This window comes from Manis javanica, chromosome 5, assembly GCF_040802235.1.
Source record: "Manis javanica isolate MJ-LG chromosome 5, MJ_LKY, whole genome shotgun sequence".
NCBI classification, from domain to species: domain Eukaryota; kingdom Metazoa; phylum Chordata; class Mammalia; order Pholidota; family Manidae; genus Manis; species Manis javanica.
In genome coordinates, this window is record NC_133160.1 from 25,929,071 (window position 1) to 25,946,490 (window position 17,420).

A 17,420-nucleotide genomic window follows, 5' to 3' on the forward strand; every position below is an offset into this window, starting at 1 on the left:
GGGAATTGAGGAGTAGGGGTAGGAGTTGGAAGCCCTTGGAGGCAGCCGGAAGCAAGACTGGGCTAGCCCAACTGTGATCGGCTGACAGAGCCCCACAGAGCAAAGGGAGCCTGGTGGTCAAGGGCATCAGAAATATTCAGGTTCAAATTCCCCACCTGTTGTCATCATTATTCTAAATGGTGGGCAAATGGTGTCCTCTCAGAGCCTTCCTTTCCTCCTTTGTAAAATGGGGATATTAATATTTAGCCTCTTTGTGTCTCAGCTTCTCATCTGCAAGCTGGGCTTATGAGAATGACATGTGTCATCTAAAGAACAAACAGATGGACATGCAGACGGCCGACAAACACATGAAAAGGTGCTCCACATCACTACCCACCAGGAAAATGCAAATCAAAACCACAATGAGGTATCATCTCACATCAGTTAGAATGGCCGGTATCAAAAAGAGAAAAAATAAAAAGTGTTGGTGAGGATGTGGAGAAACGGGAACCCTTGTGCACTGTTGGCGGGAATGTGAATTGGTGCAGCCACTATAGAAAGCAGTGTGGAGGTTCTTCAAAAAATTAAAAATAGAAATACCATACAACCCAGTAATTCCACTTCTACTTATTTACCCCACAAAAACAAAAACACTAATTCAAAAAAAGATATATGCACCCCTATGTTTATTGCAGTATTATTTACAATAACTAAGATGTGGAAGCAACCTAAGTGTCCACTCATTGATAAGTGGATAAAGATGCAGGACATATATTATATAGTGGAATATTACTTGGCTATAAAGAATATTGAAATCTTACTGTTTGTAATAACATGGATGGACCTAGAGGGTATAATGCTAAGTGAAATAAATCAGTCAGAGAAAGACGAATCCCAAATAATTTCACTTACATGTGGAATCTAAAAAACAAAATAAATGAACATACACAACAGAAATAGACTCATAAATACAGAGAACAAACTGGTGCTTTCCAGAGGGGAGGGGAGTTGGGGGATGGGCGAAATCAGTTAAGGGGATAAATAGTTACAAGCTTCTAATTATAAAATAAATAAGTCATGGAGAAGAAAAGTACAGCATAAGGTATATAGCCAATAATACTGTAATAACTTTCTATGGTGACTACACTTAGCATGGTGAGCATTTGATAATGTATATAATTGTCAAATCACTATGTTGTATACTTGAAATTAATATAATATTGTATTTCAACTATACTTCAATAAAAAGAAAAAATAAAGAACAGAGCCTGGACATACTAGGAACTAAGTAAATGGAGCTTTTCACTTGCTATTGCAGAGTTGCTGTAAGGAATAAATGCTGAGAGGTATAACATGCTTGGCACACAGTGTAGACTCAGGAAACATTATTACATTCAGTGGGCAAATGTTCTCTCCATACCTACTATGTGCCAGGCTCTATTCAAGGCACGGGGGATGCCAAGACGGATAAGACGAAAAGAGTTCTTTCCCTCAAAGAGCGTACCATCCATCGTAGTCACATCCTTCAGTCTAACTTTGTTCATATTATTTTTCCAGCCAGTTCACTACATGTTCAGTGTTCAATGAGGACACACTTGGTGCTTGGCTCTGTGCTAGATGAATCTGAGATAAGTCAGAGATAAATCAACCCCCATGCCTAGCTTGGTCTGGAGGAGGCTATGACAGGGCAGGCAGACTATTGATTATGAACATTTGGGCTGCTACAAAGATAGCTCTTAAGAAGGAGACATGCGGCAACTGTAGAAGGCTTCTCAGAGGAGGTGGCATTGGAACGGGGCCTTGGATGAAGACGTATCTGCCATGAAGAGACAAGTGGGAGTGGCATTTCCAGAGGAGGAAGCATCTCTAGGATGCTAAAGGCCAGGTCAGGGTGAGAAGACAGTAGCCTCTGTTGTGGGGGTAGCAGAGGGAAGGGAAACAGGGGCTCACAGACAAGGGACTTGCTCAAAGCAAGTGAGTCAAAAGTAAAGCTGAGGTTTGAGCCCATATCTCTTGCCTCCCAGGCCAGCTCTTGCCTCTCTATCAGCATTCCCAAATTTCAACCACTCACACTATCCCAAATTCTACCGTAGCTGAATTTACTTAATGTCATATAGAATATTTACTTAAAAAATAGTGTCCTTTTCTTTAAACTTATATACTTAGATTAAATGTATTTTAAAAGGAACTCGTATCTGTACCATAAGTGGAAAACTAGTAATACTTGCCTTTATTCAGATAATGTAAAGATAAATATAACAAAACCAAAATAGTCTACAGAATTCTAGCTAGAAATTGAGAGCCTGATGTCTCTCTGTCAAGAGTGGAGTCTAGCAGGTGTGAGAAGTGTTAAAGACAGTCTGGAAACAAACAGCCATTCTTCCTTATACATTCAAAAGGGCTGAAAAAAGAATCTTGGAGCAGGAAGACAGGCTAGCTGTTCCACATTCTCTTCCATTTCTGGGCCTGGCCCTGAAACCCTCTGGCCTGATATCCACGCTTTTCCTTAACCCCCCTATCCACCTGATATCTGGATCTCAATCCTCAGGGCAACCTTGGAAGCCACTCATTGAAGATGGTGGGGTCTTCATTAGCCCTGGTCCCTAATTTCCCACATGCAGCAGAGCCCCCACACTTGTATTCAACTAGACTATAGGTAAACAAGAAATAAACTTTCTGTTAAACCCCTGGAATGTCATAGTTTTTGTTATATTTGTTATTTGTTAACCAACACAGAACTTTTTCCTGCTTTCCAAGTAAAAGCTGCAGGAGAAGGATGTACTTCCAACTCTAGGAACTTCTGCCTTAACCCCATGATGATCCCTGACTGGGTGGGGGCTCTAGAAGGCAGGGCCACCCCACCTTCTCTGGTATCTCAGATGTTGGACAAGGCCTAAAGCTGGTGGTGGGGGGCTGCGCCTGTCTAGGAGGCCCTTGGCTCAGCACCCTAATAGCCTCAGCTCCCGGGGGGTCCCCTAACCTTCCTGGGCTCTGTCATATTGGCCACATGGATGGTGTAGATGCCACTGGCATTGGCCCCGAAGCGCTGGATCTCTGCACAGTCCTGGAACACCTGCTCAGCTGTCCTCATGGAGGCTGCAGTGGGACAAAGCAAAAGCAATTGGAGGTGAGCTAAGGAGAGAAGGGAGGGGCCAGGTGGGCACTCCTGCCAGCTCTGTGCTGTGTTCTGGGTTGGGAGGTGCTGGAGGTGGGGAGATGTATCAGACGTGGGAAGGTTCCCTAGGGGAGGTGACAGTGAGCTGGGATGTGGATAAGGAGCAGGAGTTACCAGGTGTTCCAGGCAGTGAGAAGAGCATATGCAATGTCTCCAAGGTGGGAACAGTCCTGGTGTGTGCAGGGAATAGGGTGAGCGTTAGGGAACTGACTGAGGCCAGGGATGCGCAGTAACTCACACCCTGAGAGCAGAGCTCAGGATCAAAAGAGCACTGGCTGCTTGCTGAATCTAAGAGGAGTAGGGTGAGGTGGCACAGAGGGGTCACCAAGGAAACAAACGAGCTGAGACTGCAGCAGGGCCCAGGCCCAGCCTGTGTCAAGGAAGAGTACTCTGGCCAGGATGTGGAAGAGACTGAAGGGGATGAAACTCAAAGCAGGGAGGCCAGAGATGAAGCTGCTGGAGTCTTCCAGGAGAGGTAAGTGGGGCCTGAACTCCAATGAGGTCCTTCCTCATTTCACAGACCAGGAAACTGTGACCCACGGGTGAGGTAATTGGTTCAAGGGCACACAGTTGGGCTGGGCAGAGCCTCCTCTCTCTCCAGGTCTTATGGGGAATTTGTTCTCAGAGCTCCCTTGGGCAGGAGGCCTGGGGCCCCCTCCACAGCCCACTCCTCCAGCCGGATATCCCCGCATCCCTGGAGGTGGGCCCCTCATTACATCCTCCTGAGATCTGACCACTGGTCTTAGGGGCCTGTGTTTCTTCCCTCAGGAGAATACTAGTTTAATGACTGAACCCCACCAGGACCCTGGGGGCCTCCAGGCCTAGCCTGAAAAAAGTGACTGTTGATAAGTGATCTACAGGGGTTTCAAATCCCCTATCTGGTTGCTTTAGTGGCATCCAGTTGGGAGGTATGGGCTGGGATTCCACCAGAATCCAACCTCTGTGTGGGTAGGGCTAAAGTTCTGGATGGACAGGTATCCTCACCAGTGAGGAACCAGAAGGCTGCCAAGGGGCAGGACTTCCTGTTTTGACCTCATCTTGAGCCTGGATCTTGGGTCCTGGTGCTGGAGCACCAGTTGGAAGGAGGCTGTTGTTCTCAGATCACAAATGAAGTGACTAAGGCCCCAAATCCATCCTAGCCCATGCAGAAACATTCCCTGGATAGCGTTCCTGTGGCCCCACCTGTCAGTCAGCCCCCTGGCCCATTGCAAAATGAAGTCCAGCCAAACATGGGGAAGGTGCTGGCCTAGAGGCAATCAGGACAGGTCCTGCTTCACCCAGCCAGGCAGAGGCAGAGCTGGGAGTTGGCCTCAGATTTTCAGCTCTCCTTCCCAAGGCTCTGCTCACTATTGTTTCCCTTAGTCAACAAAAATAATAACAATAAAAGTGAAATACCCACTATGTATTGTAGTGTTTCTTGGACAGGTACTGCCAAGGGCAGTTTGGACCCAGGAAAACTATTTTGGGTGGTGTTGACTAGGGATGGACCAGTATTGATATGCAACATAGTTTGGCCTCAGTCCAGACTCCCTTTAAATCTTTGTGCCACCTGTACCCCCTTTTGGCCCTAGGCACTGTGCTCAGTCCCTTCAGGTACCTGAACTCATGTGATCCTCTGTACAAGAAGTCTGTGAGATAGATGCTATTATTATGCCTATTTTATAGGTGAGAAAAATTGAGACATTAAATGACTTGTGCAGAGTCCCAGGGCTAGTAAGTGACGGGGCTGGAGCTTGAACTCTGGTCCATCTACTGGAGAGTCAGTACCTTGCCCTCTACCCACCTCCCCTTGGGTCTCCACCACTGAGCCTGTTTAAGGCTGGACAAAAATACTGAGTCAACGAAGTCTGCTTCTTATATTGTGCAGGGGGTTAGGTCTTTTCTACGTGTGTCCCTGTCCTTCTAACCTGCTGAGCACCCTAAGTTCTCCACCCTTGGCCAGCATACACCTGCCTGGAACAAAGCCACGCAGAGAGGGGGGTGCATGCTTCCTGCTAGGCTTTAAGGATGCCTGGTTCCTGGGCCTGTTTCTGTCCAATCTTCTGTTTTAGACCTGGTGACTAATCCTCTTTCAGTGTCTCTGTCTAGACGAGGAAGAGAAACAACTCTGTAGTGCCCTTTCCTGGTGTCACTGTGGCAGAAGGACAGGGCATTTGGGAAAAGGATACCTGAGGCGAGGTGCCCAATACGACCTCCCACCCAGAGTGGTGAGCAGACACTGGGCCACAGCTGGAAACAGCGCTGGGTGAGCCTGTGGGGAGAGGCCACATTGCCAGGGCCATGCACAAGCTGGCAATGGGTTCTGGTCACTCCACATCTCATGGTTTGGGATGTTTCCACCTCTTCTGCCTGCAGCTTCCTGGGACCTCAAACACCCAGCCTGCACAGCCTGCCTGCCTTAGATGCAGCCACGGTGCCATCACAATTGCTGGATTCCTTGTGCCTTAAAGGTTTTGCAGCCTCCCTGTGGCGAGCTTTTCTCACTCTTTCTCACCAAGCCATTCTCCACTCGCTGGTTCCAATCAAGCTTCCTAAAACATAGTCCCACTTGGTTCAAAACCCTCCACAGCTCCCGCTGCCCTCAGGTTCAAGTCTCCTTTCCTCAGCACAGCCTTTTAGGCCTCCATGGTCTAGAAACTTCAGGAACACTGCTAGCACATAATCTGGCACATAGTAGACACTCAACAGATGTGCTACAAACATCCTCCTCCTTCTCTGAGACTCACAGTCGGAGGCTTGGGCAAAAGAGGCAGGGGCCACAGCTATGCTCTTCACTGCTGTGTCCCCAGCATCCAGCACTGGGCCTGGCACACAGTGGGTGCTCAGTGAAGGTTTGTTGACTGAGTGATTGATGCTGAAACCAGGAATGCCTTGGTCACCTCGAGTGGGCCCTGTTAGACGGAGTCAGTGAACATGGGGACCCTGCCCAGGCACTGTCTTCTCTGCTCAGATGCCAGGCCCAGAGATGCCTCCTCACTGCTGTTCGGCTTGGAGGCAAGGGCATTAGGGTGAGAGAAGCCCTTCGGGGCGCTGAGTCCAACCTTTCCATTCTATCCATAGGAACACTGAGGCCCTGGGAGTGGGGTGCAGATGGACGGTGGATCCTGGAACCCAAACTTGTCAGTCTGGGCTCCTGGAGTCCTTGTATTAGGATCACCCCATTAAAGAGATGGTGAAACTGAAGTCAAGAGAGGCACAGGGGCATGCCCAAGGTCACTCATGGAGTCAGGGGGTAGAGTCTGGAGTGGTTCGTCTTATGGCTGTTGTCACCATTGTTATTATTGTTTGTTGCTATTCCTATTTCACAAGTGGTGGTAGAGGGGTGGGGTCTTTCCAGGGCCGGAGTGAACCCGGAGGGGAAGCGGGGTCTCCCTCCCCTCTTCTGCGTCCTCCCGCACAGGGCGCACGCCACTTGCTCACCCGGTCCATGGGCCACGACGCGCACCAGGCGCTGCACCGACTCGAGCAGCTGGCGCTGCTGGCGCTGCAGGAGGCTGGAATTGCTGCTGGCGGCGCGCAGGCTGCGCTCCAGGCCGGCGAGGGCGCCGCTCTGGCGGCCCAGCAGGCGCCGCAGCCGCTCCTTCTCGCCGCGGAGGCTGGCCAGCTCCGCCTGCTGCTGCGTCTCCAGGGCCTGCACCCGCGTCTCCAGGGCGCTGCGGGCGGGGGCGCACTGGGTGAGGCCGCTGTCCCCACAGTGCAGTCACGCTCGCTCGCTTTCCCCTGGGTCCCGTGGTGACTCCGCGTCACAGACCGGCGCTGGGCTCAGAGAGGTGGAGCGGCCTGCCCAGGGTTACACAGCTCGGAGGTCCGTGCACAGCAGTGTCTCAGAGTGAGGAAGGGAAGAGAGAGGGACCTGGCCCTGGAGTAAGATGCACTGGGATCCAGTAGAGGAAAGAGGTGGGGGTGCAAGGGACACGCCAGCAACCAGGGAACCATTATCAAACTGCAAACACTCCTACCCTTTGCCCTAGCAACCTTCTCTCAGGAGCTAACCTCCGAGGAGCAAGGCAAGAACGCCCCTTGGGGAAATGGTTGTAACAGGGAAACACCAAATGGCCTGGCCAGCCAGGAGCGGCAGAAGCTGTTCTGTTTTGGTGTCCCTGGCAATGTTCTGGAACCATGAAGAGGAAGGGGGCAGAGTGGGTTTGCACAGAATTGGAAAGATGCCCAGGACGGAGAGTGGGCTGACCTGGGAACATCAGAGCCTCTAGTCTAACATTGCACTTGGGAAGATAAAACAGAGAAAGAGAAGAGGTACTAATGTCAGTGTAGTACCAGTGAGCTTACAGGACAAGGTGCCGGGAGACAAGGGGAAGGACACAGTGGTGCCTGTGTGTGTGGAGGAATGGAAAGGCAATCCGCTAGGTGCTGTAATTTAGGCAGAGCAGGTTCCAGTGGATGGAGAGGGAGAGGAGGCAGTTTGGGGCAGGTGGAGGGGACCGACTTGCCCTCTCATTTTCCACAGGTCTCTATTGTCTGTTGAGGTAACAAGCATGAGGCATTTTTGTCATGAGTTAAAAAAAAAAGAAGAATTTTGAAAAAGAAAGAAGCATTTTCCTCAGCTCTTGCACTTTTGGCATTTCATCCTACAGACCTGCGCACATGTGTGCAACGAGATATGGGGACATTATTCATCGCATCACTGGTTAGAGTGGGAAAAGACTGGCAACAACCTCATGTTCCCTGGGGACTGGGGAAGTAAATGGAGGGACAGCCATACCACAGAATGTCATGCAGTTGGAGGAAACAATGAGCAAGTGTGACATGCAATTACAGAACTGTTACCAGGATAACTAAAAAAAAAAAAAAAAATATGTGGAAAAGCTGTCTGCTACATTTGGATTTAAAAAAGGCAAAAAAGGGACTACGCATGCATGTTTGTCTAAATATCTGTAGGAAACCCTGGAATATCAGCTTCGAGAACGTCAGGTCCACGAGGACAGGGATTTGTGTCTATGTGTTCACTTCTGTAACTCCAGCATCTGATAGTGCCTGTCGTTTGGTAAGTGGTAAGAGCTTCCAACAATAATTGTCAATTGCACACATGGAAGGACACACAAAAAACTAGGAACAGTGGTCACCCCAGGCTGTGAGTGGGTGGTGGCTGAGACATAGGGAGAGGAAGCTGACATTGTCCTATATATGAGATGATGATGACCTGTTTTTCAGACTAAAACAATGAGTCCAGCTAGGACAAAGGAATTTTCCTTGGACTCCAAATTATTCTGCAGAAAGAGAGAGAACTTGGGCACACTGGAATTCTAGAATTTTAGCTGTCTCCAAGGTCTGAGAGCTTATTGATGATCTCCTCCGATCTTCACTGGTTTGTAGGCACCTGGTGCCAATGCAGAGTGATTCAAAGTGTTCTAAGCCTTGTCCTCCCACACCTTAGGGTGGGGAATAAGAATAAGAAGGCAGACAAACTATCATTAACTGTATGCAGATCAGAGGGAGCTTGGCCATCCTTATGGCCTTATCTTGATCCAGCACATGAGCAACAATAACATCTCAGCCTGTACACGGGCCTGTGGCTGCTTCAGTGCGTGAGGTTTGTCTCCTCCAGCACCTTGACATTGGTAGTTTTTCTCCACTCAGCTTGAAATTGAGATGAAATCAGGCTCAGATGTCTGTTTATCTGTCTTATCTGTACCCCATGACTCTTTGTTTCTTTATAATTTAAGGGTGTTCCCCTCTTGCTTATTTACTTATAACTACAGAGATTCTTTGCTAGTGTAGACAAGAAACTTATAACTGTGGTTGCTTTTGGGATGGGAATTGGTGGATTAGATCAGATTTATTTATTTGCAAAATAGTCAATCAGATTAAAATTTACAGGGTGAATTGCATGATATGTAAATTGTAGATCAATAAAGCTGTTAAAATTTATAAAATAAATAAATGTAGGAAGGAAGAAAAGAAAGAATGGAGAAAGAATCAGGGTGTCCTGAACCTCAGGAAAATGCCTGTCCCTGTCCCTACCCGGTGTGGGTAGACAGGCTCCAGCCCCAGCCTGGCTCAGTGCATGTCCACCTTACTCCCAGCTTCAGTCTGGTCTCCAACCCTGGTTACAGTCCTTAGCTCAGCCCTAGCCAGGCCTTACTCTAGCTCCAGCCTTGGCCCCTGAAACAGTCCCTACCTCCAGTCCTATGCCAGGTCCCTGGCTCTGGCCCCTGTCCCCGTCTCAGGCACGAGCCCCAGTCCAGCCCTGGCTCTGCCGCCCATCCTGGGTCCCAACCCCACCTGGGTCCCAGCCCTGGCCCCAGCCCCTGTCTCAGCCAGGTGCCAGTGTGCCAGGGAGCCAGGGCCCACCTGTTGTGGTCCTGAAGCCGATGGAGCTCATGGCCCTGCAGCAGCAGCTGCTTCTCCAGCTTGTTGGTGGACAGCGAGGTCTCCAGCAGCTGGACCTCCATCCGTGAGGTCTGGTTCAGCACCTGTTCCGGGGAGCAGGAGGGCGTGGGGGGCTACCTCAGCTGCAGGAGCCCTGCCTAGCAGACAGATGCTCACCTGCCCACAGGCTCTGCTATTCCCGAAACTTGTTGACTTATTTCCACCCTCCAGTAGTTAGTTCTTGTGGTTGTTCATCCATTCATCCATTCATCCACTCACAGGCCCTAACTGAGCATGTGATCTGCTTCCTGAACTTCACTGCGTATAGCCCTTCCATCCCTCCTGCAGCTCAGGCCCTGGGAGGAGTCACCCTCGATCCCCACATCCAATCCATTGGCAAGTCCCATCAGCTCAGCCTTCCAATGGGTACCTAACCACCTCCCTCCTCCTCTGTGGTCCCCACTCTGGCCCTGGTCTCCATCGTCTAGGATCCTGTGTCCTGTGCCAACCTCCTCACAGGGCTTTCTATTCCCACCCACCCTTATCCCTGAAGTCCATTCTCTGCTCAGCAGCCTTTTAAGGTGTAGCTCCTCTGCTCAAAATCTCCCTGAGGCTCCTACCTCACACAGTGGAAAAGCCCCAGTCCTTACCATGGGCTGCCAGGCCCAGCAATGCCATCTGTCCCCACTACTCTACCCCTGGTCGTTCCAGACACACTGGCCTTCTTGATGTTCCTGGAGCTTGTCAGCAGGTCCCACCTCTGGGCGTTTGCACATGCTGCCCCCACTGTCTGGAAGGCTCTCCTAGTAAGCCTGGCTCCAATCCTACCTTCTCAGTGGTAGCCTCACTATCTAAACTGCAACTCATCCCTTCAACCTCTCAAAGCACACAGTCCCTATCGCTCTCTCATGCATGTTATTTTCCTCCTTAGAACCTTCATTATCTCACACACACACACACACACACACACACACACTATATATATAATTTATCCTGTTAGTTTTCTTGGTGTTCACTAGAGATGAAGTTCTGTGGGGTGGATTGGGATGCATGCCTGTTTTATTTACTGCTATAAACTAGAACCAAGCATCTCCAACAATGGCTGACACACAGTAGGGGTGCAACAAACACATACATGCCCATGTGTCATTCATCTTTTCATCCATTCATGGACTCACCCTCTCGTTTATACACCTGCTCTCCCACTCCAGTGCCCCCTCTCTCAGAGTCATAGGCTCCCCTGAGATCTGTCATTGGCTTCCCCTAGAGCACTGAGCCCCCTGAGGGAGTGGGGGAGTGTGCTGTCCCTCCCCCCATCCCAATGCCCAGCACAGACTTGGACACGGGAATCACAGAGGCAGAAAGGCCATACCCAGTGTCCACCCCCAGGGCTCATGGCCTGGTGGGTAGCAGTTTGGTGAGAGGGGCATCAGGGAGGGGCCCCAGGGGGCTGCAGGCCCAGAGGAGGCCCTAACTTACCCAGGGAGGACAGAGGTCAAGACAAGATGACCTGGGCTGTTAGCCACAGGCCCCCCTGTGTAACCCACCCATCCTCAAGTACCTGCGCCTCCACATCGGTCAGCTTGCGGGTCTGGGCAGTGGTCTGGTTCAGGAGGTTGGTGCCCAGCTCCAGCATGGTGGCTGTCTGGTTCTGGACCATGTGCTGCTGGGCCTGCGCCAGCTCAGACCTCAAGTTCAGCTGGATGTACCTTTCTAGCTGTGGGGAGACCATGGGCTAGGGGTGGGTAGGGGTTGGGAGAAGGCTCCTGTCCTTTCCATGTGTGATTTGAAGGACATAGAGAAACCAGGGGAGGCCTCCGTGCCAGGCCAGGCACCAGTACCTTGTGCCTGGAATATTCCAGTAGCTTTCTCCCTGGCTTCTCTGTCTCTGTCCTTGTCCCATATACAGTCCATCTTCTACTCTACAGCCAGAGGGATCCAGTTAAACCGAAGTCAAATCATATTTCTCCTCTGCTCAAAACCCTCCCAGGATTCCTATCTTACTCAGAAGAAAAGCCAAAATCCTCCCTATGACTGCAGCTACCTCCATGACCTGGCCTCCCACTATCACTCTAATTTCCTCTCCTGGTCCTTTTCCCCTCAGTTTTAGACGCACTGGCCCCTATGATATCCCTCCAACACATCAAGCATGTGCCTAACGCAGGGCCTTTGCAAATGCTGTTCTCTCTGCCTGGAAACCCCCCTCACCCCCATCTCCTTCTGCATGGCTTACTCTCTTATACCATTTCACATCTCTTCCTACCACTTATCACTCCTTACCTTATGTTACATATTTATCTATTGCCTGTTATACCCTTGAAATGTCAGTTGAATGAAGCTGGGGGCTTGGTCTTATTCACCACTTTACCTCTGTGTCTGGCACAATGCTTAGCGCACAGCTGGTGCTCAATACATATGTGTTCAATGAATTGATGGAAAAGGGGGAGCAGAAAGGGTCAGAGTACAGCCCCCAGTGTCATTCATACCTGTTAGCCAGCTTCCTAGGGGTGAGCAAGCCATCAGGGAGTGGGGACACATTTTTCCCCTTACAAGAGGTTACAGGTCCATCTGCCAAGCTGGGCTTTCTATTTTCTGCCAAAGGAGGCTAAAGCTGCCAGTATCCAATGGTTCTCTGAGCTGGGATGTTCTGGGATCCGACACACTAACATTCATTTTTTCACAGGCTGCTTTCTTTCCCAAGAGCAGGAGAAGCTGGTCTGGCTTGAGATCAGGATCAAGTTGCAAAGGTGAACAGCGTGTTCTCAGGGCTCAGGGCCAGTGGGCACAGCCGGTGCCCTCCCCCACCCCTCTCCATCCTACGCATAAGCTGGCCTCTCCCCACCATCCCTACCTCCTGCCCTGGCTCCTTGCCTCTCCCTCTCCCTCAGTCTTCCAGGAGGTCTGACAGAACAGCTCTCAGGGGCCCTGGGAAGACTGGTGCTCCCCAGGGAGAGGTGATGACCTTGGCTGGGGGGCCAGGCTTTAGCTGCTTCCTCCTTCACCTCCTCTTCCCTCTTCCTCCTGGACTGTCTGCTCCCCTCTCTTCCCTCAGTGCTTCTGAAGGAGCCCGTTCACTGCAGTGCACGGTCAGATCCTGAAGGGGGCGCCCTGGGCAGTGCTCGTGCTGATGAGAACGGACTCTCAGGTGTGGTCCCTGGAACAGCATCAGCAGGGCCCTTGTCTGAAACACGCATTTCTAGATCTCACCCCAGACTTACTGAATCTGAAATTCTGGGATGGCGTCTAGCCATCCAGGTCAATCTGATGCTTGCTCAGTGTGGCAGCCCGTGGGGCAGAGGTCACAAAAGGGACCGAGGACCAGGCAGACAGGATGTCCAAGCTTCTCAAGCCTTTGCCCCTTTGGCCCCTTCCTGCCTCCCCTGCCTCATCAGTTCCCCACCTCACTGTCCCCTGTAGGAGACAAATATGTTCCAACAGCTCCTACCTGAGAATTAGAGAAAACAACTCTTGATCTCAGAGACCCCTCCAGCTGCATCTCCAATTTCTTTCCTCTCAACAACAAAACGTCTTGAACAAGTCGTCTCTATTTTCTTACCTCCATCCCCACCCTCACCTTTAAAAAATTAGCATTAATTAGGGTATACTTCACACATACAAAAAATGCATAAAGAATTGTGTGTATTGACCACACTCAAGAAAAAATATAACTCCTACCGTTGAACCCTGTGCACCTCGGCCTGTCTCCCCAGACCAGGGAGCCCCTTCACTATTTAATTTGCCTTGCCATGGCCTCCTTGACAAGGGGCGGGGCAAAGGACACTTCCCTGTTCTCATCTTGCTGTCCATCTCTGCACCAGTCAACCCAGGTGACCACGCCCCTTTTCTGGAAGCACTTCCCAGATACCTGCTCATCACCTCCTAGCTTTCTCCTACCACCCACGCCGCCACCCCCTCTCTGAGTCCTCCTTTGTCAGGCTTCTGAATGTTGGGGGACTCTCCTAACCTAGTCCTGGACCCTCATCTTTCTGTTCATTCTCTCCCTAGGTCAAAGGTCCTTAATGGGGGACCACAAGTTCTGCGAAGAGATTTCGGGTGTCCGTGAACTTGAGTGAGAAAAAAAATCACATCTTTTGCTCACTAATCTGTAATTAAAGATGGGCATTTCCTTTAATTATGAGCAGAAGCCACAAACCATAACACTGTTAGCTATCCTGTGACTTCATTACCAATACAAATCATAAATATTTTCTTACTGCAATGCAGATGTTATAATATCTTAAAATATTGTTTTTACTCGTCATGACTTTGGAACTATGGACATTCCCAAAACCACCACTGGATGATGCCACAGCTACAGTACATCTAATTTTTAATATTTTTATTACAATTGCAATAGCACAGGGGGCTCTTATGCTTTTATTTTCTGTATTTAAAAGTATTATTCTGAAAGGGACTCCAGTAGCTTCCCCCAGGACAGATGCCAAAGTGTCCGAGAACCCAGATGGGTCAGGGCCTCCTGCAGGTGCTCCAGGGGGCCCCAGGACATTCGCAACCCTTACATGCGATGGTGTCATCTCCTTCTCCCACCCAGACTTCTCCCTAATGTCCCGCCTACTCACCCCCCTCCGGGGGTTTCCCCCAATCATCTCAAGCAAAAGCATCCAGCGTGGACCCCTTGATTCCTCAGCTCCCACTGGTTCTGTCCCTGCAGCCCCACCCTGTTCTCCCCTCATCTTTTCTGTTCCAGAAAATGGCTCCACCCAGTTCTTAAGCCCCAAACACAGACCTCACCCTTGACTCTTCTCTTTTGCTCATCTGCAGCACTCAGTTCACTAGTAAGTTCTGGCCTCTTATTGATGTGATCCCAATGTGAGTTTCAAATATGTTCAGTTTCTTCCACTCTGGGCCACGCTACTGCCATCCCCATGGGTGAGCCCCTTGTGCCCTCCCTACCACACCCCTGTCAGATCCCTGGGGAGTCTAACATGTGGCTGGCTGGGGTGCAGCAGGCTGATAAAGGTAAGCAGAGCCATACTAAGGCTGTTCTTGGATTTTCCTATGAGTCCCAAACTGCAAGGGACCTTGTTTAAAGTGCAGACTCCCATGCCCTGAGCTTCAGCTCCAGGCAGACAAATAGCAAGTTCATTCCTAAGGTGAAACCTTCTCAGGCATCTCCCCCTAGCCTCTCATTTGCAGATGGACAAACTGAGGCCCAGAAGATTTGCCCAAGGTCACCACCTGGCAGGCTAGGCTCCCTGATTCCTTGCCCAGGGCTGCCTTCAGTCTGCAGAGCTGGGCTGGGGGGTCATCTCGAGTGATGGGAGTTCCCTACGCGCCCTCACTGGTCCCCACCTTGTTCTGTGGCAGCAAGCAGCTAGGTGGGGGGATGGCTGCCACCCAATTTGCCACACCTGCCCACAGATGGGCCCCGAGATGGATAATCGGGGCCACATGAGCTCAGTTTAGCTAGTTTGGGGCTCTGGTGACTAATGTCAGCCTGTGTGGTGGACGCTGGGTCTGGCCCAGGACTCAGGCACAAGCTGGAAGTGTGGGGGAAGGAATGCCCTGGATGAGATCTGCCACTGCCCCTGTCCCCAGTGGATTAACCTGCCCCTTCTCTGTTGCCCTCATGCTGGAAGATTCTCAGGGCTGAGGTAGGAATTGTGGGCCTCATCTCCCACCATCCCTCCAGTCTACAAAGAGGCTAATCTTTGGCCTTTGGGCCACCAACCCTCTCCCTGGTTTTGAATTCTGGCTCTCCCGTACTCTAGCCTTGGGCCTCTAATAGTGGAAGGCTACATTTCTCTGAGGCTTGCTTCACCAGTCTGTGACATGGGGACAGTAAACCCTGCTCCTGTTGGGGAGAGGGCATTTGCAAAGGTTCTTGAAGGAAAGGAAAGGGAAGGGAAGGGAAGGGAAGGGAAGGGAAGGGAAGGGAAGGGAAGGGAAGGGGAGGGGAGGGGAGGGGAAGGGAAGGGAAGGGAAGGGAAGGGAAGGGAAGGGAAGGGAAGGGAAGGGAAGGGAAGGGAAGGAGTTTTGACAAGCAAGGGCGGGGGAGGAAGGAGGGTTTTGTGGACAGACTAGAGATGAGCATCTGAAGATGAATGGTCTCAGTGGCTAAGGTGATCTGCTCAAGTCTGGTTTCTCCTGCATCATTTATGTAAAAAAAGACTTCAGTTGGCAAACATATAAACAGCTGGGGTCCATCCATCCAAAGGACTCCACTCATAAATAAAAAGGAAGGAAGTATTGATGTACACAGCAACATAGATGAATCCCAGATATATCATGCTGAGTGAAATAAGCCAAGCTCAAAAGGCTATACATTGCAGGATTCCACTTATATGGCATTCTGGAAGTCAGAATCCATGGTTCCTAGGGGTCTGAGGGCAGGAATTGACTGCAAAGAGACATGGGAATTTTGGGGGTGTTGGCAAGTTCTGTATCATGACTGTGGTAATGGTTACATAACTGTATACATTTGTCAAAACTCGGAACTGTATGTTAGAAAGGTGAAATAGGTGAAGGGGATAAAAAGGCACAGAATGTCAGTCATAGTGTAAATTAGTCACGGGGATAAAAGTACAGCATAGAGAATATAGTCAGTAATTCTATAACATCCTTTTATGTCAAAAGTAACTACACTAATTGGGCTGAGCATCTGATAGTATAGTTAACTGTTGAATCACTGTGTTGTATACTTGAAATCAATACAATACTGTATATCAACTACACTTCAACTAAAAAAAGGTGAATTTCACTGCATGTGGATTATACCTCAGTAAAAGCCAAACTCACCAACACAAGGTTCTATAAAATGTCCTATATATAAATCTGTGTGATAATAATAAACATATTTCCTCAAACTAATCCCTCACCCTCTGAGTTTCATTCATGTATTTGCTCAGGAATTATTTCTTGAGTACCTACTATGTGCTATGCTAGAGCCTACTATGTGCTATGTACTAGGGACTAGAGAATCAGGAATGAACAAAATTGACAAGTTTTCTGATTACCAGGCACTTTCACTAAATCCATTGGTTAGATTCCAATAGTGATGAGTGTTATGGAGAAAAAAAGATAGGGTAACAAGTGGGGTTGGGGCAAGGTTAGCCAGAGTGGCAGGGAAACCCTCACTAGAGGGGGCCATTGAGCCAAGAGGATGTGAAGGAACCAGAGGTGGGAAAGTCAGGAGGAAGGGAATCCCAGGCAGAGAGAAAGGCAAGTGCAAAGGCCCTGAGTTGGGACTGTGTCTGGTGTGTTAGAGAATCAAAAGATCAATAACAGTTGACCTCTGCCTGTCTCTTCCATGGAAAATGGTGTATGTTGTTCATGTTTGGGAAAAGTGTTTTGTCAACTACAGGTAAACATTCTATAGAACCTTGTGTTGGTGGGTTTGGTTTTTATTGAGGTATTGGGCAGGTACCTCTGCCTTTCTGGGACTCTTCTTTAGAATAGAGATAATCACCCTCTTATCTACAGATTGTAGGGAGAGTTCCCAACATGAGCCATGTAAAGGCCTGGAACATGGTTACAGAATCAACACATGATAAATCCGGTATGCTTGTGTCATGGATTACTATGCAGCTGTTAAAAAGAATGGGGTTGACCTTCATGAGCTGCTGATCTAAAAAGATGAGCCAGATACACTGTTGGGTAAACAAAGCAAGATGCAGAACATTACTTACAGTGTGGATCCATTTTTGTGTAAGAAAGATCCAAATGATGTATTCTCATATGTACACAGATAAAGGCCTATAGGACACAAACTCTTAACAGTGGTGATTTGCTTCAGGGGAGAGGATTACAATGAAGGTGATGGTGATGGTGTTTTCTTTTTTACATATCCCTAAATTGTTTGGATTTCAAAAAATAGAATGAGAGTATATACAGATATGATTAATACTTAAAAGCCAGTATATAAACCAGGTCTTTTTAACAGATGTCCTTGGGCCCCTGAGGGATCTATGAATAGAAT

The 17,420-nt window shown here is 49.4% G+C and overlaps 1 protein-coding gene across 2 annotated transcripts in view; it reads right to left on the reverse strand.

Moving 5' to 3' along the window:
• The window catches only part of ANGPT4 (angiopoietin 4), a 49,868-nt gene that overhangs the window by 17,865 nt on the left and 14,583 nt on the right, over positions 1–17,420 (reverse strand). Inside the window, exons 2-5 of one of the 2 annotated variants that reach the window (XM_037004645.2) lie at positions 11,043–11,198; positions 9,464–9,585; positions 6,575–6,807; positions 2,960–3,075 (exon numbers count right to left, since the gene is read on the reverse strand). In XM_037004645.2, the coding sequence (XP_036860540.1) occupies positions 2,960–3,075; positions 6,575–6,807; positions 9,464–9,585; positions 11,043–11,198 (627 nt within the window). The remainder of the gene's footprint in view (positions 1–2,959; positions 3,076–6,574; positions 6,808–9,463; positions 9,586–11,042; positions 11,199–17,420) is intronic. The other variant, XM_073236764.1, reaches the window with a different exon arrangement.